Source organism: Falco cherrug, chromosome 9 (assembly GCF_023634085.1).
Source record: "Falco cherrug isolate bFalChe1 chromosome 9, bFalChe1.pri, whole genome shotgun sequence".
In the NCBI taxonomy this organism is placed as follows: domain Eukaryota; kingdom Metazoa; phylum Chordata; class Aves; order Falconiformes; family Falconidae; genus Falco; species Falco cherrug.
The window spans coordinates 23,258,033-23,280,179 of record NC_073705.1 but is presented as its reverse complement, the minus strand read 5'-3'; the positions used below and the strand labels follow the sequence as shown (position 1 = coordinate 23,280,179).

The 22,147-nt window shown below is 41.9% G+C and overlaps 1 protein-coding gene across 5 annotated transcripts in view; it reads left to right on the top strand.

Annotated features, from left to right (window-relative positions):
- Positions 1–22,147, top strand: part of VTI1A (vesicle transport through interaction with t-SNAREs 1A) — a 274,434-nt gene that overhangs the window by 234,229 nt on the left and 18,058 nt on the right. Inside the window, exon 9 of one of the 5 annotated variants that reach the window (XM_055721346.1) lies at positions 438–528. The exons of the other annotated variants lie outside the window; for them this stretch is intronic. Coding sequence (XP_055577321.1) covers positions 438–513 — 76 coding nt within the window. The 3' untranslated portion in view covers positions 514–528. Of the gene's footprint in view, positions 1–437; positions 529–22,147 lie in introns of those variants that run through there. 5 annotated transcript variants of the gene reach the window in all.

Below are 22,147 nucleotides of genomic sequence, written 5' to 3'. Positions count from 1 at the left end.
GGCCTGTATGGGAAATGTAGAGAATCCTTAGTGCACTTGTCAGACCAAAATTAGCTGTGCCAATTTGTTTTCAGCAGCACTGAGCTGTGAGAACCCTTTACTTATTTTCTCATTTGTGGAAGGAAACTGCTGGCTCATTACACCCTGCGTATTCTTAGCAAACTAATTCACTTCGGCATAAATAACTTTCATGGGTGTTGAAGACTGGGACAGGAATCAAGAGGATCTGTAGAGACGGATGGGGAGGTTGTATGGAGGTTTTATTGGCCACATGGATAAGTTATGTCTGTCATCCAAACAGAGTGCCTAATCACCTCCGACATGCCATCACAACTGCAACATGCTCCGCAAGGCAAAAGGGAGGGAAGAAAATACATATTTCTTTCTCAAGTATGCACAGCTAGGAAACAGTTGTCTCATTTTTCGTCTTCCTCCAGGGTAGGTGTTAGAGCCATGTCTCGGCTGGGGAATGGTGGCTGTTTGGTTCACACAGGAGTGAAGTGTGGTGTCTGAAAGAAGAAACTTTGAAGCGCTGTTTGGCAAGTAAGCACAGCATTCTGATTAGAGTATGGGAATAGTCTGTACCTGATTCATTTTGCCTCATTAGCTTCCAGTTTTTCCAAACTGTCCAAAGTCTGTAGTAAATAAGATTGCCAAGGCTCTAGTTGTGTTTGCTTATTTAACTAATTCTTCCTTGTTGGGGACAAGGGAAGAAAAGATGACTTATGCAGTGCTGTTGACACAGAATGATAGTCTGGGTATCAGTATGGAAAAAAAAGAGAAATGCCAATGCTTAGGTGAGAATTAGAGGCTCTGTAGCCAGAAGGGGCAGTGGTATCATCACTGGGATGTCTTCTCCAGCTCCTGTGTCAGGGGAGGTTGCTTAGTTGTAAATCAGTGGAGGGTAATGAAAAGGCAAATGAAACCGGTCTGTGAGTTGATGAAAGGAAGGAGACTCAGAAAGGTTGCCACCATAGAGGACATAATAGAAATGAAGGATTAGAGATGGTGGCTGCAAAGATAATACAGAGGGAAACAAGCCTTTTGGCTGCTGAGAATCCAGCAGAAAGGAGGCCAGCCCCATGAGCTGAGTAAGTCAGACACCTTGCTTTGAATGAGAGCAGGAGGCAGTGGGGAGAAGCAGAAGGGGCGAAGATGACTCAGCAGATGGAGCAGTGGATTGTATTAGGCACATGCAAAAGAGCAAAGGGAAGAGGGAGTTCATATTAGGTTATCAGAATTAGATTCCACTGGAGGTAAGGAAATGTGATTCAAGGGGTTGGTTGTTAAATTAGAATTTCCTCACATAATTTTATCAGATCTCACATCATCAAGTCAAATCTGGTTCCATTTAAATGGATCTTAACAGATTGTCAAAACAGGCGTTGTACCTAAGGTGGCGATAGGAGCAAACAGCGTGTTCTGAGGGCAGAAAGGAACTTCAAGCTAAGCTCTGATTTCTCTTGTTTTTCAAAGGCATCCCAGGAACAGCGTTTGCCCTCAAAAGAAATTTCCCAGCCAGATTTTTGCCTTCTTTTTGGCTGGTTACATTTGTATTCCTTGTACATTCTTTGTATTCTTTTTGGTTTTGTTTTGTTTTTTTAATCTCCAGCTCTCACTTCTCAAAGCACAAGGTGACACAAAGACATCTGTATCTGCAGCAAGAGGCAGTGTGTCATTCTTGTCTTGGGGGGAGGCTGGCCATGTGGGAGATCTCTTCCACGTCACCATTTTCCTCCATCTGTGGAACTAGCAGGGTGGACTACAGGACTTTGCTGAATAGGGTCTTGGAAAAATCTAGCTGTAAACTCACAAAGCCTGGCTTTGTGTCCAGAAATGGTGTTTCCACACAGTATATCTGATTTCCATAACTGTGCACTCCGCTAAGTACCAGCCAAGGCAAGTCCATGTAACCATGTTAAATTCCTTTCTTTTCTCTTTCTTAAATCAGCCAATTTGGGTAAACCTCTAAAGAGACAAACTGACACCACTCTGACCAGAGAGCCAATGCTGATTGTTATTAATTACTTAAAACTTTTTTAAAAAAAATAAAAAAAGAGGCCAGGTCTGTGCTGCAGATTTCTATCAGCGCAGCTGTTCTGGTCAGACTGACACCTCTGAGCGAGCAAACACTACACGTGTAGATGCAATTATACCTCAAAATGGTGCTTGTTTTGCTTGTGGGGATGATTTTACTATACCACTACAAAGAGCAGATTTGCCAGTGTAAGTTTACACCGCCCCAGGAATGCTTTGTCTGTTTACTGTGCTGGTATTCCTTTATCAGTGAGGCATTTGCAGTGTAGACATGGTCTTATTTGGAGGGCTGGTTTTAATCCTGACACATGCTAAAGTGATTACACTGCTGATTGAGAACTCAATAGAAGGACTCCAACTGATTTGCTCTGGATCAGGGCCTGAAAGGAAAGGAATTATCTTGTGGTTTGAGCACAGGGGTAGGAGCTCCTCGTGTGCATCCTGGGTTTGGTACCGACTTCATTTGCCTCTGCCTCTAAAATTGGGGGTGTTAAAGGAATTTGTCTTACACAAGTTTTGTGAGACTTAGTTATTTCATGTTCCTATTCCAGGACTCAAGTAAAACATATATCCCCAAATGGATGTCCACAACCTTTTTTTTAAAAAAAAAAAGTTCAAGAAAAGTCTAGCTACTTCTGCAGCTGTCCCAATGGCACAATGCAGTGTTGCGGTGAAAGCCCTGGTTCTGGGCCAGCTTGTGTGACTGCTTTGAAGGGTCTCACCTGCTTTGACGAGGCATTTGTCACAGTTTGGGGTACGTTGCACCACCACATTTCCCAAGGGTGTCCCCTTGTAGCCCCAATGCTCTTTCCTTTTTGTATTTACAGTATCCATGGGCTCTGTTTTAAGGGCCTTAGAGCTTTGGGATGTCAAAGTCAGGTCAAGGAGGAGCTACAGCATGGGGACCTGTGTGCAGGGTGTAGGGGTTGGAGGTGCTGAAATGGGTGCTGCTCCTTCTACAGGACTTAGGAAGTGGTGGCTGAGCCTTATGGGGACTGTAAATCAGAGAGAGCAGCACGCAGGAGGTACTTTCCCCAGTGACTGTAGAACACCAATGCATTATCACTGCTGTTTCATGCCAGACCTTGAAGCAATATTAAAAAGGACAAATCTAATGCAGAGTTCAGGTCAGTAGTTGCCATGTCTTGTATAGTCTAGCATGTACACAGTTGGTGGAGACACATCCTGCCTTCATATTGTCAACTTCAGTTGTGTATCAGCCTTTTACAGAGGCAGTGTCAAGCAAGTTGAAGCTGAAGGGCATTTTCCATTCTCTTCACCTCATCACACACTGGGCTATAGACTAAGCAGGTTCCAGTTACGACCCCCACCTGGCGCCAAACGTGTGAGATCACACCAAGGAGCAAATCCCTACAGGAAGCAGAATTAATGGGAAATAGCTATTACTCATCATATTCCTTTTTACAAGTAGTGCATCCTTTAAAAAAACACATTTGGGAAATGGAAAACTAGTATATAGAGCAGAAATCTTTATCTCTAAGAGAAGCCAAGTTTCTTTTTTTTATGGTTTAATATAGAATTTTTGGACTGCTCTTCACTCTGTAGTCTACTATCTGTAGCTTGCTTAGTCTGTGGCTCTTTTTACATATATTGTCTTGACTCTCATCTATTGGCACAGGAGACAATGTCAGGAGAACACTTTCTATGACAAATTAGTGCATGGAAGAAAGAGGGTTTTTTCCTGGTTGTGTGGTGTGCCAGAATGATTGATTCCGGAAAGATCCCTTAAAATTCCAAGGAGTGCTTCAGAAATCAGAGCATTTTGATACTGGCTGGATTGATTTAAGGCTACTAAAATTATTCAATTATGCTTTTACCTGATCTGAGGTACTTCTTGGCACTATTGTAGACTGCAAGGAGGGAAAAAAGCTGTGCAAAAATTACCCTTTTCTCACACTGCTAGAAGAAAAACAATGCTGTGTTGGTGTATCTTTGTCTGGTAAAACTGATCACAGTTATAGTAAGTAAAAACGAGCCTGTGGTGTGTGCAGTAAAAAAATGATAGGTCTCCCTGGCTGTAACCCACAGCCCGATGGATGAAAATCAAGAGCACAGTAGAACTTTCTTTTTAAACCAAATCTTTGTCAATAATAACAGCACTAACTTTTAGTGTGGGCTTTGATCAGGCTTATTAACACTTCCATTTGCTTGGTAACCAATGGCAGAATTCAGGCATGTGCTATGTAACTCCAGCAGTGTCAATGGTCAAGGAATCAGTCCGAATCACAGTAAAAGTACAGTGTCTGGGCTACAGAAGGACACTTCTGAACCTGGCCCTGCAATTAGCCTTGAAGAGATTGTTTTGCAGAACCCCCATTTCATTTGTCAGTGTGTTCTTGTTGCTGCCATTCTGAGGAATTACTCTGAAACCCTAGTTTTCAGGGGAATACAGGGAAGAGAAGTAAGTGAAAAAGCTCGCTGCGAAGCTGGAAACTCATTTTTTGAATGCACGGCTATTTGGGAAACCTAGTCTTTAGTTTCATGAGCATAACTTTCACTGGCAGTAGTGCTGTAAGGTGGTGTTGGCCACAGGTCTCTACATAGGGTGTGACTTTCTTTTGCACCAGTGCAACTGGTTGTGGGGCTATATTGTCAAGGAACCAGACTTAAAATAACTCAGTGGTTGTTTTAACTTGGATTAGTTTGCAAAATCTGGCATATAGTCAGAAAGTCTGGAGACGAAGACAGCTCTTAAAAATATTGATAGGACGGAATGGCTGCTTAAGGGACTACTTTTTAAGTAACCTTACTCCTGCTTGGTGATGGTGAGCTTTGAAAGGCAGCCTGGCAGGTTGTTATTTGAACCAGGACTAAGAAGGGAACATAGGGATCCTAGTGTCATCTGCATTTTCAGAAAGGAACAACCAGGATGTGTTAAAGAGTAACTGGTTTTGTAAATATGTTCTATAGGTTGCGTTTTCTTCGACAGTATTTCCAAAATGAACGTTTTGTGAGCAAGGGCAGTGAACAAGTAGCTTGCTGTAGCTGCATACTCTTTTTATTTTTACTTTACACAATTCTGGATTAGAACTTTGGGGTTCTTCTGAGAGCAAAAAAACAAGACCAAAAAAGACAGTTAAATATAGTGGGAAATATGGAGGGCAGTAGTGGGAGAAAAAGAGGGGATGGCAAAGGGAGAGGACCCCCAGGGAATGTTAAGTGCACATGTAAGAGTAGAACATATGATGCTTCTTTATTATTGTCCATTTAAAAATTACAATGTGTTCCACTTAAACTAGTCATGCTAATAAAAGAAGAAGAGTCATTCATAGTGGACAAATTCCGAAGACCAAAGCTGCCTCCTCATTTAAATTCTGCTCTTTTGTTAGGGCACCCTACTGACATAATTCTCTATTGTTTCTGCCATTATCGCTCGCTTAATGCAAGACATAGTGTCGGGAAATTCCTGTCTGGCACTTACAAGGTGTTTCTAAAAAGGGGAACAAAAGAGTCAAGAGCACATAGGGAGCAGGAAGAAGCTGCCGAGGGGAAGTGGCAGTGGAGGGAGGAATTCGAGATAGTGGCGGGGGCTGGGGGAGGCAGGCAGAGGGGAGGACAGCCAGGAGAAGGGGAGACAGAGCTGGGCACAGGCAGAAGTTCTCACACAGCATTCTCTGTACGATCCAAACTCGTACAGGCAAAGCTCTCAAGAGACTTGGGAAGCAGCTCGAGGATGGTGAAAATGCAAGATCTCTGAACGTGGAGTGGAGGAGAGTCGGGCTACAAGAGCCCTTCAGCGGGAAGGGCGCAGGCCGGAGCAGGAGGGTTTTCTGGGGAAGAGAGCCCATGGTGTTCGGAAACCGTGGGAGCCAGGGTTTGGAAACTGGCTCCGGGAGGGTCACGCTGGGCTTGGTGCTCAGGATTTGTGGCAATCAGTGGGTGGGGAGAGAGTTGGCGTCAAGGCCATCCACTTCTCCTGGTACAATGGATATGAGGGGCAAGACATCCTAGCTTGCAGTAGCCTTAACATCAGGAGATGACTCCATACTGTCATTTGTTAATAACAATGTCGTTTTCCTGTCATGTAATTAGAAAATACATCTTGCTTTGCCTCCAAGCACTGTAGCCTTATTGCGTCTGCACATTTTTCATAATATTTCAAGCAAACTGACCAGATAACATTAATGAATATATTAGATAGGCAGGCACTTTTAAGGAAAAATAATAAACATACTTGTATATTAAAAAGTTAATTCAGTCTGGAGCCAAACAGGTAATTTTCCCTTCAGCATTTTTTCACTCAGTTAAGACAGGTTGGACTGGGAGTGCAGTCACCCTGTCTACGGTGCTTGGCTTGGCTCGCATACCAGGGGCGAATTTTCTTCAGAGACAGACAGCAAGATGATCAGATTGGCCTGGGTCCAGAGCATGCTCACAAAGGGCCCTTTGATGGAGGGCTTCTTGGTGAGCCCTGTACCAAAAGCTGCCTGCCACCCTCCTTTCAAAGATACCCATTTACAGTAATTCGGGGAGGGGGGAGAGGGGAAATAAAGAAAAAGTGAAATAGGGGGCTGCCGCAAGAATAATTACGTTACTGGGCTTGGAGGAGGGTAGGGAAGAGGAGGGGGGAGTTATTAAGTAAACTGCTGGATGTTGAAGTAGCTGTTTGGCAACAATGCAAGAGCATAAGGCAGTTGCAATTAAGCTCATTAAAGCTTCATCATTTTGCTTATCAATCTTTCCTGAAAAGGGTGGGGTGAAGCACCATATATTAAAACATAGCTGCTTTTGCAGATAAGGAGTGATCACTACCTGTTTGACTTTCTCAGTTGCACTGTAGTGCTCAGCCTGTGATGGCATACGTGATTAGCTGATTTAACTCCCTCTTGTACATGGGCAAGTGATTAATAGGAGTTTGTTGTTGTGTCCCTGCACTCCACTGCCAAAACATCCAGTCCGGGCAACCGCTGCCTTCTTGCCTTTATCTCGTTTGGTATCCAGATGCGGTCTCCTACTTACCCATCAATTCTGATCCCCTTTGTTCTGGTAACAGTGGCTTTTGGAACAATATTTCCTGAAGCCTCCACACCCTGGAATAAGGAGGAGGTGAACTGGATTATCGGAACCATTTCTTCCTCCGTTGATGAGAGGTGTCCTCTGACATCCCACGCTATCCCATGCTAATTAGAAGCTTTGAGTTTCCACAGAAGTAACGGTAACCTGAAGATGCATTAATGAACAGAACCGATCTGAGCTGTTCCTGATCTGTCAGACCTCGGCCCGCTTGGGCTGGCTGGTTAACCAGGCAGAGGGACCACGGAGTGTCCGAGTCAGCTGGCCAGCCATCAGAACAACAGTCTTGGTGTGAAAAACTTGCGGTAAGGGCAGCAGCAACATAGCTTTCTGCCTTTCAGCTGCTTCCTCAGGTACAAAGAGTGAGACCTGGGAAGAAATCGTCAGTCTTCTAGTAATATAAAAGTCAGTATGTGTCACTGCAGTTTATTGCAGGTGGTAGGTACGTAAGAACAGTATTTCAGATATAGATACCTCTCGTCATCCAGCGAGCTTCAGAGCACTCTACATATGAGCTAAGCCTTGCAGCATCTGTTTGTGGGAGGTGAGCCTTACCTTCATTTTCCAGATGGAAAAGTTCTGGCACAGAGAAAAAAACCCAAGGGGCACACTGGGTATCTGGGACAGGACTGAACGCAGAATTCCTGATTCTCACAAGTCAGGTTGACCATGCAACCCAACGATTTTCTCTGTTGCTTACATTGATAGGAGCTATACTGAGCTTCAGAATTTTCTTGCAAAAATGATCAATCTTTTCTTGCTTCATTTGTATCCAGTAACAACTCTCTTTTCCATATGTGGTACTTAGTGGTGGAGAGGTGGAACCCCTTGTAGAAGTGGCTTTTTCTGTGATAAGTTTTTGAATGACTTTTTCCATTGTCTTCATAATGTATTGTCTATACAGTGTTAAAACTCATTCTAGTTTTGGAAGAAAGGAAAGGAAGCAAAAAAAGAAGCTGGGGGAAATACTGATATGAAGAGAGGTGTGGAAGGAGTAGCACCACTAATACAAACATGTAGGTCATATTGCCATGTGGGAATGGAAGACAGCTTGAACTTTAATTCTTGGTTTGATCAAGGTAGTGTAAAACCAGACCCCAAAGGATTTCCAATGGAGGAACTGGATTTATATTTTACATATGAGCTGTAGTTGAAGCCAAATGTTCATTCCACTCAAACTGTGTAGGTGGATTACTTTACTTCCAGCCTTGAAGTATCATGTTTTTAGCTGCTAATAAACTTAATAAAATCCATTTCTTATTTCCCCCGGTATACTATGTTCATGAGCCTTGATGTGCCAACAGAGCAATGCTGTCCAGAAAATTCATTTGTCAAGAAACAGGCAAATGATGTGTATGAATAAGTCAAGAAGAAAAAGAATGTATGTACCACTCTTCCAGTGGCACTGCTCTGACCAGAACTGCCGACCTCCTCATTTATCCCAGCTTACAGCTGGACCAAGGAATTGAGAAAACTTAAGAAATTGTCACATCATCAGCCTAGTGGAGAGCTAAGGTACCTGTCGGTTGTTTTATTTTAAAAATGCTCATTTCCCAATTAATAATATCTTTCTGTACCAACAAGCTCCCTGCTTTGGCTTAGCTCCCAGAATCAGACCTGCCTTTTCACACAACGGGTGATCAGTCTGAGGGGTTCATTGCCACTGGAATTCACTGAAGCCAAGAATTTGCAAAACTGAATGAGGGATTAGACATTGATGTAGATAACAAGAATATCTAGCATTATTGTAGCTAATACAAACAAAGAGAGCACTGGGAAGGAGATAAAACCTCATTCTTGAAAGGTTTAAGATAATGTCTAATATTTAGAATTGGGGTGAGACTTCCTGGGGGACAGGAGGAGGTAGATTGTCACATGGTACCCTTGAACTTTATTTTGACATGTTTGGTCTTGGATACTGACTTAGAAGAGTCGTAACTGATTATATACAATAATAACTGTCTTTCTAATCAGCGTGCATTTTCTGATGCCCTATGCTTAATGAGATAATCCAATGAGAGCCCTTTAGCCCACAGCATCAGTTTTAAATTCAGTCACTGGCCAAGAAGAGGTGCCAAGTGAACTAACCCGTCAGTGAGGGTGAGTGATGTGGTGAGTTAAGTATTGTCTTCAAGACCTGGAGATACAGAGTTGAACTGAGGCTTGGCTACAGGCTCCCTGTTCAACAAGGGCAAAGTCACCTATTTTTGGCCCCTTCATATCCCCCAGGTGCAATGGCATGTCACCCCTGTCAGAACGTGGCTGTGACACACTGCTGGGGTGCAATTACTTCACCTAATGGATTTATTAGAGGGAATAGGGAGAGGAAACAGTCTTTAAAAAGATTTAGGGTAAACAGAAGAGTCAAAAAGTGTGAGAAACAAACTGGTTTATGGTAGTAGGGAGTGGGAACCAGACATAGAAGGAAAACAGAGGGGGATAAGGGGTCTCAGGTACAGAGGAAGAAGTAAGATCTTAGGTAGAAAACAGAGGGGAAAGGCAGGGTTGAGCATATAAACAAAGGGTTTAAGAGAAAAAGCAATATGACTTCTGAAGATTTTAGCGCACATCTGACCTAAACCATCTCTCCTTTCAGAGTCAGCCCATCACCTCCCTTGTTTGGACTTTATTTTTCCTCAGAGATCTGTAATCCTTACTCTAAAGAGCTCCTGACTTCGTGGACATTTGTTGTGTTAGTAAGTGCTGCTATTGAAGTCAGCAGACTTGTTAAAACTTGCGCTCTTGCTGCAGCAAATGGAGTTTGCAGTGAACGGGGAGTGCAAGCCCAGTCATTCCTCCTGGTAGGTGTGCAGCGTGGAAGGGATTGAGGGAGGGGGGGAAGGGCCAGCAGCTTGACAGCAGTTTTCCCACCTCTCTGTGGGCCATACCAGAGACTTTATCATGGAATCTCTTTGTAGGGTTATCAAGAGCATGGAGTTTTTCTTTCCAGCAAACAAAAATTGCCATTGGAAATCCTTTTCAGAACTTAGTACAACCCCAGGCAATATTTCTTCTGCACAAACCACAAACAAATCCATGCACATGAATTTAAGAAAGGACTCCAGGCACAGATGAGCAGGACACAGGGAGCTGTAGGATTGCAAGGAGTGCTTAAGCCATCATTGACGGCAGTGGGCTCTGTTGTCTTTGGTCAGTCAACCCCTGCGGGCCAACCCTTTTCTTCTTCAGTGGGGACTGTTTCTATCCCCTTCAGTAGAAAAGGTAGGGGAAGGGGGAAGAGCGAACTTGACCATGATACATTTAGATTTTATCAGTTCTCTTCTGCAAATGTTTTCACTGAGAAAATAAAGAACTTTAGAGTCTACGTGCAAGTAAACGGTAGACATAAAGAGATTGACCCTACCAGTGTTGGTTGCATTTACCAGCTTTTTGCTACTACAGAAGTTTTATTTCCCACTGCAAAAAAGTCTGTTGACTTTTAAGAAATGTTTCTCTTTTCAGTTTCCCCTTCTCCTGCTTTCCACTGTATCCCTGATAGATATTATTTATTCTTTAGGATAATATTTCATTTGAGAAGAGTAAAACTGTGGTCAGGTTTTTGCACATCATTTTCATTAGTTTTGTGTAGATGTTATTTCGTTTAGAAAAAATCAAGCTGCCGTCATTCTGTGCTCTGATTAGTGTGTGCACGAAGAAGAAGAGAAAATGGAACCTGCTTTTCAACATGCAGGAGCACCAAAATCTGGCATCAGCCAGACAATCTAATGCAGAGCTTTTAAATTGAGCTTTTGCATCTATTTCTTTTTCCCTGAAGAATCTGTTGGCCTGAAGTTGTGTAACTCCCTAATGAAGTCGTTGTGGGGGTCTTGGCTATCCTGGAAAATGAAAGACTAGAAAACTGCAGCACAAAGCTGGTGTTTGCTAAAGTGATCAACCTTAAATGGTGTGCCGGGTTATCTGAGTATAATCAGCATAGCCGATTTGAATAGAGCTGTCTTCAAAATAGAGATCTGCTGGTAAGATTTGTTTTCATTTAGGTCTTACTTTCAGCAATAGGATTACCCTAAGGTCTATATATCTACAGGCTTTTGTACAAACAAGCAGCTTAAACAAAACTACCATTATTATACTGATTTAGGGAGGGAGAAAAGCTTTGTTTGGTTTATTGAGTTAAGATCATATGTGTGACAAATAAACCTTCCTTTAAATGTAAGTTTTGTCCCATTCAATATACTAAGTTTATTGAGGGGGAAAAATAATGACAAAGGCCAACATTATTTTTAATGCCAATTCGTCACCTCTAGATTTTAATCCCATAGGTTGGTGAAATACGTGCTATTTCATCCACTTGAGCAGCAAGGCAGCTGATATCACCATATTTATCACCATTGGAATGATATAATCAATTTACTTCTTGCTGTAAGAACTACCCTTACACTTCCTTTTTCTACTTTTTACTCAATGGCCTTATCAAACTCTTTTCAATGCTGATTTATTGCAGCCATGGACAATGTTGTGTTCTGTGTTGCTTCCCCCATGAGGAACTTCAATAGCTGTTGTCATTCCTTTGTCTTTTTTTTTTTTTAATTCAGCACATCAAGTTTTATTTACTGTTTTAAAGTGTCTTGTAAATAAAATAGGAGGTGCAAGTTCTGAGCTCAGTTAGCAACTTGAGATCTCATGAGGGGTGGCTAATCATTTATGGTATGGATGCCATGGGTCTTATTTCATACAACAGCAAGCAGGGCATGCCTGTTTTCCTGAGTTCCCATCACAGGAGGTGCTGCAACCAGTTACACTGCATTCAGTGCTTCCCGTACAGCTGTGAGCTTTAAATTCGTTTGTGACCAAAGGAATAAAAGGCATGGTAGGAAAGTGCAGTTGGACAGAATTAATCTGAAAACGTTTCTTTTTTTAACATGTATGCAGCTCAGATACTGAAGTTGAAACAGGAAAAAGATTGGGGAACTGTTTCAAATTGGCACAAAACCAGTTAGGTTAAACTACTCGTTAAATTAATGTGAATGACCTCTTGTCTCCTTGTTTGAGTCCAGTCATGCTCAGTCAGGTCTTAGGGCCCCCAGAACTGCATCTTTGCAAAATTCAAGCGAGTGGGTGAAGCCGGTGGTTGGTTACATGTATTTTGAAGTGCCTAGGTTGGTGCACTGGTACAGGAGGACCTCTGGATCAAAGCAATCACATCAGCAGTGATCATATTGTCTGGTACCATGAGAGCCTTTTAAAATATTTAAAATAGTTGTGGATGTTCCCTAGGATATTAGCTAACAAGATAGCGATGTATTTAAACTGTATACAATTGACCTTGGATCATTGGTTAGCAATCTTGCGTTTGTTCGTTGCGGTCTGTTTGCTGTTGGTGGTTGCAGCTGAAGAGCTACAGCGGACTTGCTGGTGTCACCTGGCTGAAAGCAAATTTCACCTTCACCACAGAACTCGATTGCAGGTTGTGAATATTATTTAAATGGAAATCATTTCCTTATAAGAAGTCTCACAGAAGCATTTCTTTTTTTCACGCTGACGTTTTAATATTTATTTTGTATTGCTCTCGCTTTTATCCTTAATTTAGGGCTAAATTAGATCTGGCAGTGTCCCTTTAAATTTATTCCACGCCAACTAATTTATTTTAGCTAACTTGTTTCGGGACAAGCGTAGAATACTTAGAGCGCAAAAGAGAAAATTCAGATCAATCTCAGTCTGCTGAGGAAATTAATCAATTTGCAAGTTACATCTAGCTTAATTCCTTCATTTAAAGCAAGCATTGAGTTTCCTTTCCCATGTTACATGGAGGCTGGAAGGTAAAGCAGTCTCCATTGGTAGAGGACTAATTCACTTGCCCTGTGCTCTGTATAGAGGTCATTAAGACGCTGCGCTTGGAAAGCAGCTGCTTTTTGTGTGTGTGCCAGTATCTCATTTTCCACATATGTAACAGATCAAAACATTTAGATTGGGTTGATCCAGTCTATCATGACGAAAGAATTTTGAAGCAACACAAGTAAATAACAGCCTTACTTGGAGGGAGGATGCCTTTGCCCTGATCCTGAGAACTATTGGTGGGCGCCACCCCAATTAAAGCAGACTGGGCCATACCAGCTTTGCACGGATTCTTTTCCAAAGCCAATTAGCTGCAGAACATTTGATAGAAAGGAACAAATCACCAAAAACTCAGCCCCATACAATGTTATCATTTATGTTCAGTGCTAGTCTAGTGCTCAAGAGTGTTTCTTTTTGTTATACCTCTGTAGACCTGCTGGAAAGAAAAATGTTTCCTGCTTCTCATTTGGCCTATATATTCTAGAGCTGCATTGTTCAGTGTTATCACCTTAAGAAGCAGTTAAGATTAAAGTGAGATAGCACACATATGAGTTTAGAAAGCCAGCCAGAGAAGCTGTACAACTTTTATGGTCTTCATCCAAAGTGCATTTAAGTGTGGGACTGTTTTTCAGAAAATTGAATTAAAATGTAATTTTTCAACTGTTCTGTATTTCCATTTATACTCTTTGTCCTCTAAATCTGTGCCATCATATGGCTGTTTACTACGGGCCAGAGTTCCTGGGCCAGCCCTCAAGAACACGAAAATCAGAGAACTAAAGAGGAAGAGGATGCTTTGGCAAACTTAAGTTTATTGGTTATGGGTAGTTGGCTATCACTCTGATGCCCCCTGGGATTATCACCTGCCAAAATCCAAACCTCCCATTTCAGAGGGGATTATTTCAAGAGGCAGAAGCAATTACAGAGTAGTATAACAGGCAGTGCTTTGCAGAGTGATGCAATTTATTGGAAGTTCTACCTTGTGGTGGCTGTATGCCTGGGAATTACTGTACTTATTCCTGTACAAGTTAAGAAACCTAGGTACTTCGAAAAAAAGTACTGTTATTTGATTGCTAATAAGGACAGTTGTTATAATGCTTAAAAATAAAACCATCAAATTAGTTCATGACGGAAGAATTTTGAGGGGAGAGGGGTTTGCATGCAGTGCAATGAACAGGGAAGGGAGAGAGACAAGGGGAAGAAAATCTGTCAGGTTTTTAGCCTATGTTTCACTGGTGCCTGTTTAAAAAAGTAGTGGTTCTTTTCCCCTGGGATTGCTAAAAGTTACCAGTCTTACTCAAAAATGTAAATAGGTAGTATAATCGTATGGTAAACCAAAATTGGGAAACTGTTCCGTGCTCTGTGGGTATCACTGTAGAAAGTTCTTGGTGGAGAACAGGCAGCCAGGGAGACATTGTGGCTTGAGTAAAAGGGGTGAGGACAGGCACAGCTCAGCTGTGCTAGCTGTGCTCAGAGCTGGGGCTAGGGGGGCGCTGAATCAAGAAGCTGAACGGTGGAGGAAAAGCAAGTAGGCTGGATGGTGCTGTGAAGCCGGTAATTAACATTTCTGAAGATACTACAAAATGAGATGTTGGGAAACCTTTGGTGTCTCTGTAGTTGTATTCTTCTGTATTGGTCAGATGCAGAATATGGGCAAGAACTTAATGAAATTCTGCATTGCTGTGCTCATAAACAGCTATTTCTCCTGCTACAGTCCCTCTTCAGATGAGTTTCTTAAGATTGGCTAATGAGATTCACTTTTATCTCAGGATCTTTAATGACTCCCAAAAGACCAGGAGCTTAGTTTTAAATCTCATCAGCAAAGCAGAGCTGCTTCCAGCAGTACAGTGCTTCCTGACAGCATGGTGGAGCTTGCTGCAAAACTGGCTGAGAAGGAGAAAAGATGCCAGCACTAGGCCCAATGCTGTTGCTTTTGGCAGGTCCTAGATGTTCTCTTTCTGTCTTCCATGTATCAAGCTATGCCAGCATTGCATTGCTCTGTGTCTTGTGAGCTGCCACCCATCCTGAGTCCTACTACCAGGACAAGAATTGGCATGGATGCTAAGGTTTGAACTCTGTTCTGTGAAGTCATTTTTACACATGCAAAATGAAGGTGGAGGAGTTCAGATACCATATTTGAAAGAGCTGCTTGGAAAAAAAATATATGTATTATTGCCTCAGCTCATTATAACAACTGCATCAACATTTCACAGTGACTGAATGACTGTTTGGAAAGTTGGTTGATAAAATGGTCACACAAGACAAGACATCTCAAGGACAACCCAGGACCCAGAAACTGCAGGTGGTTTTTTTTTACCCAAACACAGAGCAATTCCATTCTGCTAACAAGGTGCCAGACAATGACATATGGTCACCTCAGATGGTACATTGCCAGGGGGAGAGCCAGAAGGCCCCAAGCGCTTCCCTGTTGTGTTCAAATTAATTTCAGTGAATTCTCAATCCTAAATTTTCAGATATGAACAGTGCTTTTGATGATACAATTTGGGTGCTGAAATTGACCCTATGAAAGAAAAGTCATGTGTTGAAAGGACAGATATTCATCTGATAATGAAAATTAAACTTTTTTTACAGGACTGAGCCCTCAGAAACTCTGGCTTTCCACCTCACTTACTATTCTTGAAAATATGTCCTAATTCCCAAGCAGCTCTACTATTTGATGCATATATACTTTACAGGTGACTGTATAGAAAGGGATATTTTAAAACAAAGTCATCCAGCATATTGAAAATGGAAAGGAAGGGAGACAGGAGGAGTGGTGCTCAGAAGCAATGAAATAACCTCAAAATCTGAGGTCAGGTTATCTATGCAAAGTGTAACTTTTTTTTCCAAAAAAAGCTTGTGAGTCCTTTTGGGGCAGAGGGACTTAAACAGAAATTGGAAACTCCAATGGAAATTGCTTCATCAGCCGTTAGAAACATTGAAGTTCCTGAAAGCCCTACTTCTGAATTTAAAAGTTGATACTAAATGTATTTGTCCATAGAGGAGAGGAACTGAGCACTGTGAAATGAACTTCATCTCTTCCTCTCTGCTGGTAATGAGCAGTACCGAAATGACTATTGAAAATCTAATCGTTCAAAAAAAACTGACAACCACCCACCCAAGGCTTGGCAACCCGTCCTCAGGGTGAGAGCAGGCTCACAAAGCGTGGTGGTGAAAGCCACCTTAAAGCATGGTCACACCTTGTTTTCCACCTGCAAGTGTCAGTGCCCTGCCCGCTTGCCACCACCTCCTCAGATGGGGCAGGTTTGGCTGCTCTCATGGGTTCCTTGTGAACCTGCCAACGGGAGTGGGAAGGATTAAACACCTTGGCTAGGTGGTCTACTGAGATGTCAGGGTGCCCCCACCCAAGAGCAGTCAGTAACCTCGGTGGCGGGTGGGCAGAGGTGAAGAGCTCACTCCAGCCCAACTTCCCTCACCTTGCACGTGATACCAGTTCTGCCAAGGCCCCTGGACCTTGGATTACTCTCATCCCTCCCATGCTAACAGCACAGATTATTTTTTCCTTGTTGTCCAAGCTTTCCTTCCCACCCCTGGAAGGCTAAGGCTGCCATGACTCAGCCCGAAGCACGAAGGTTGCGCCCACAGTCGCACACCTTCCCCGCGTGGTGTGCTGAGCGCCGGACCAGCCGGCTGCCTGACCCCGCTTGTTGCTTCCCATCAGAGCTGTGACCCTCATTAGGAAAGCTGAATGCTCCCAGAAAGTACCACTGGGGCAACAAATCAGTCTTAAGAGCCTATTGATCTGTTACATTTGTTTTCAATGTACAAAGAAAGGAGATTCTTTTGTTCCAGGGCTGGTACCAAGCTCTACTACAGTAGGTTCAGTGCGTCTCTGGACACTGCGATCAGGCACGTCGCCGCTGAGTCAGCAGAATATTTGCTTATTACAGGGGGAACTGAAAGAACCTGGAATTCACTAGTGACCGACCTCTTACTTCTTGAACTACTTGTTTCCCCCTTCCTTTTGTTTCTGTTTTAATGACTGCATCGCAAACGCAATTTAATCCCCCTTGCAGATGCAGGACACGGTAACGCAAGCGCAAAACTATCAATGTTTGTCAAGTTAAAATGCCCGCGCCGTTTGTGCTCAGTGGTCGCTGGTTGCTGGGCTAGGTTCCTTTTTAAATCACATTTGGAATAATTAAACGGCCACAGCAATAATACACATGCAGAATTTTTGCACATCCAATAATCAAAGGGAGGAAAAAAGTAGTCTGGAGCTGTTTTGGTTTTAATCCTATTTGATTTTTGTTTTAAATGAAAGCACAAAGGTAATTTTTCTGTTGCTTTACCTGTGACTCCTTAAATCATGGTAAGCGTGCATTAAGATCTTCTTAAAAGAATAAGAACATTCCTTGTTAATTAATTTATACAGCTGTCAGTACAGCTTTCTATGTTATTCATACTCTAAGTGTTTGACTGCCATAGATTTTCTAGCAGTTCCTGGCAAAGCTCCAGTGAAAGCCTGGGATTTATTAGGCTGACTTGGTGCAAAGTCTATTGATTGTGGCCTCGAGGGTAATAACTAAATAGAGCTGGAGCAACAAGTCAATAACACCATTGTTGCTACAGACTCCATTCACTTGAGGAGTTAGATTGTTTTACAGTGGCAAAGAGTAATCATGAGCAGATCAGCATGTTCAACAGGCTCTGTACCATGTTAGTGCTGGGGACTGTTTTAAAGCTTTCAGCAGGACGGCGGGAGAAGTGAGATGAGGTGCAGGGATTAAGAACCCTGTAAACTCCTTCATTAGGGCTAAAAGGTTTCAGCATTATCTTTATCATCTTGCAATAAGGAGTCCCATGCCTGTGTTTGTCCAAACTGGTATTAAAATCCCCTGCCCATCAATCCATAATGGCACTGTAGAAATGGGATTCACATTTCGGATGGGGATATACATGGAGAGTGTGCGTGTGTACACGAATGCATGTCCGCATGCCTTAGCATTAAATAGTATTTTAGCTAGCACAAACTTCACCTCTGTGCAGTAATATTTTCTGGCAATGGCTGGAAAGAGGCTCCTATTTTCTTAAATTCAAAATGAGGAAATGGTTTTGTTTATTGCTTCTCTAATCCTCCCATGTGTTTATTTACTTCTAGAATTCTTTTCTTTTACGGAAATATATACAAACCTACTAGAGGAAAGATGTTTATTTCCTGAGAGTTTTATCATTTATTTGACAGCCTTTGACGACTCATGTTATATTAAGAGCAGACTATTTTGAAAAGTCAAAATTGTGAAGATGGGAGTTTCAAAACCAGAACTGGTTGATTTTGCACACATTCTTTTATCTGTCTCCGGGAGTTGCCATTACAGCCTCTGAAGAAATACCGAGAAATTAGAATGAGTTCCTTCCTAACACCAGTTAGTAGCAGCCTACTCCCTTGAAATCTGAAAGATGGTACAGAAAGCAATAATAAGAACCACATAATATTAAAAAAAGGCATCTGTGGTTATGCTTTGTAAAATGAATGGAGTGGTCAAGCAGCAGGTTTTTGTGTATTCAGCAGTTCCACAGACTCTTCCTCTCTCCACTTATCTCTTCTTGGAAGTTAAGTTTTTCTTTTTGCAAAAAATGCTTCTAACCCCACAGTTTCAAAGATAATAGGAGAGAGCAAAGCTCTTTTCCTCAGTTTGCAGTCATTTTAAAACACCAACATTTTAGACACAAAAATTTCAATAGATTGATTCTTGAATGTGGTGGTGACTCTGACATCCAATGACGGTTTATTAATAATTTATCTGTCCTTTTTTTCCCACTGCTTGTCTTACTATATTATAGCTCATACTATTTAAAGCACAGAAAGGGGTGGAACTAGAAAGGAAATCCTGCAGCCAAATATTTGGGAGGGTACTGGGCTTCCCTTGGCTATTGAATCGTTGCAGTCAATTGAATGTTGCAGTCAGCATGTGTCGAGGCAGATCTTCGAGCAGGAGAAATGCAAACATGTGGTGAATGTGTCTGTCTTTTTCTTTCTTTCTTTTTTTCTTTTTTTTTTTTTTTCCTTTTCCATAAGTAAGCAGAGAGCTTGGCAAGTTTGTAGTGCTTGCTCAGAAGCTCATTTAAAACTTTGAGAGGAGTGAACTGAATTTAAACGACTCTCAGGAATCTCTTTACCCCCAGGCCTTAGACGTAGCCTCCCATGGAAAGAAATATATCGGATAGTTCATAATCTGTATTCTGTCAGGATATTTTAATGAGAGGTCAGTAAATACCATATATTTGGAAGCAAACAAGCCAAAGCTGGGCCTTTTCTTTATGACTTCCACACAGTCAGAAGAGTAGCTTTCTGGCAGATGCTTTCACTTTGAATGAAGAAATTATATCTACTCTGCTTAGGCTCAGTTCTCTGATCCAAGCAATTTTTGACATATCAAACCAGCCTAAAACTTAATTAGCTGTGGCAGAGGAAGTAAATATGTAAAAGAGGCTTCGCGGAAGCCTTAACACTTTTTCATTAAAAAGACCAACACCAATTTTCCTGGCTGATTGTAGTGTGATGTGGTGCCTCTACGGTGATTAGATACATATCGGAAGCACTGCTTGCACCCCACTTCCAGTCTTTCTGAAAGAAGAGAGACTGGTCAAAGGGAAAAATCCTTCCCAAAATGTGGAGGATGACATTTCTTGAGTAATACTCTTTCAGTATGAACTGTAGATTTACAGGAATTAGAGACCGAACAGTCAACGGATTCCACTCTCCCTCCTCTTTTCTCCCCTCCTTTTTTAAAGTGTCTTCATCAATCAAAATCAACATAAATGAATAATGGAGGCAGATAAAATGTGAAGAGACAATAGTGGTGTTGTTTAGGATTGACAGCCATAAATCCATTGTATCCTAAGAGACTGCATGAAGTAAATACCTGCCCTTGCCCACCACCACCACCATTTAGCCCATGATTTGCAAGATTTTTTAAGTGAGTGCTGACGTTCCATCGAAGCATCGGCCCATTAATGCTCACTTTATTTTAGAGCACCAGGGCTGCAGTGAGGTGGGGGGACTTGGGGGATGAAGGTTTGGAGTTTCCCCTCTCCTCGTTCATTTGTTAATTTGGGATGACAGAAATAGAAATGGTGTTCTTACCGGCAGGTCAAAGGCTGTTTTAGAACCAGCAGAAAACAAGGAAGCTGGTGCAAAAGGAGTTACAGGGCACATCATTTAAAAATCATTAAAATCTGGGGCTCGCTGAGGTTTTCTCTGTAAGGAAAAAAGGGAAGGCATGTCTCAGTTGACACTGCAGAGGCATGCACAAGGCTGGAGAAGCCCAACAGAAAGCAAAGCCAAGAGGATTATGTACCTCAATTTCAGAGGGCACGATTTATGGCACAGATTTTGAGTCCTGACATTTTGGTTCAGATATGATAGAGCCCAAGTCTCATGAGCTGCTCTTGTAGAAATTTGACACAGAGGGACAAGACTGTAGGGTCAGTTGCTCCTTCTGCCGTTTTGAAACACCAGATCTCAAATGGAAACTTTTCTTCCTTCCTTCCCACTAGAAAGGTCCTTCCAGTTTTGGGTGCCTTTTGGAAGCGAGCCTGTGCGAGCAAGTGCAAATATAATTCTTAGGCCCAGGCTCACAAATTCAGGAGGTTTAAAGTTCCTTATGTTATTTTTGGTTCTTCTGTAATTGTAGTTTGTTTGGCAGTGCATGCCAGACACGGATCGCTTGCTCAGGGCTCGTTAGCACCAACAGCATTCCAGCTATATTAGAATCTGTGAATATATCTACTTCAGCTGTATTTTCACGCCTTTTATGATTTTCATTCTCCCTGAATTGGAAAAAAAAAAAGAAAAAAAAAAGAGGAAAAAAAAGAAAGAAAACCCAACACAAATTACCAACTACCTGGCAGGAAGGATTGAGGACCTTTCTGATTATAGGAGGGAATGCTCTTCAAAATCAACATCTGAATGAGCAGAACTTCAGCAGCACAGCACCTTGCTGTAGAGGGGCTTGAAGGTGCCACTTCTGTTGTGAAAACAGTTTATTTAGTAGTTAGTGCCTTGACTTTTCTGTCTTTGTACTTCTGAAAGATGATCTCTTGCAAACGATGAACCCTTAGCCTTAACAAAGTACTGATCCCTCTTCAACATTTACTTAATTGAAGCTTAGAAGGAAAAAAATATAGTGTAGTATTTTAAGAGTGACTGTGTAGCACCTTTCCAAGTTTGCATGCCTGTCAACGGGATGTCATCCTCTACGTGTGAATGAATGACTCTATTTCCAGTTCAAGTTTCCATTCCTAGGCAAAAATAGCACCAAATACACTATACTTCCAGAACAAATTTTTTAAAAAAAACTTTATAAATCACATGTAACATCACAAATGTTCTATACATCCGGTACCAAGTGAAAAATATTAAAAAAAGAAGACGCTGCTTCAAATGACCGAACAGAATCACAAGAAATAATTTCTCATTCTGTTCTAACTGAGCAGACCGTATTTTGTACCGACACCAGTTATATTTAGCATTCCTCAAGGCTTCCATTGTTGGGCTTTTCTTTCCACAACCAGCATGAAGCACTGAAGCTTTAAGCATCCTGTCGTGGTGCTGATGTTTTGTCGAAGAAAAGATGTGTTCCTCAGCTGTTGCCGTTACTTCAGCATTTGTGCCTTTTCAGATGACACTTAGCCAACTTTTTAAAATTGCCCAAGTCCCATGTGCAGAGTGGTGAGGGCTGAGATTTTTAAGGGCCTTGAAGTATCTAAATCATGGCACGGGCTGTCTACCTACCCCCAAAGATCTGATTATTTGATCTGATTAATTTAATCTAGGAGTCACACAGTCCTGATTATCTAACCTATTTCTTGGGATAGGATTTGGGCTTTTTTATTACTATTTTACCAACACAAATCATTTATAAAGAGTTAGCAGAATGTTATAGTGGTGTGCATTAGGGGTGGATATAGAGTAGAAAGCAATAACCAGGATTATAAATAACTGCTTGATCTGTAGAATTCTAAAATAGCCTCTTAAATTTGATTAACTGTCTCAATATATGGTTAATCATCTAAATCCTTTATAAACTATTTGTAAATGCACCCTTGACATAAAGCATGACTAGTTTGTCTGTATTTTATGAAACGTGACAACTCTACTGAGGAAATGGAGCAGTATTTCTGCAATATAGTCAATGTAATTGAGAAGGCAAACTTGGTGTTCCAGATTTTAATTGTGGAAAGTGAAATACTTCCAGTTTCTGAATTGCCTTGTGCAAATTTGTTGTGCAAAGGTAGTATGGAGTGGCTACGCTTTTCCTCA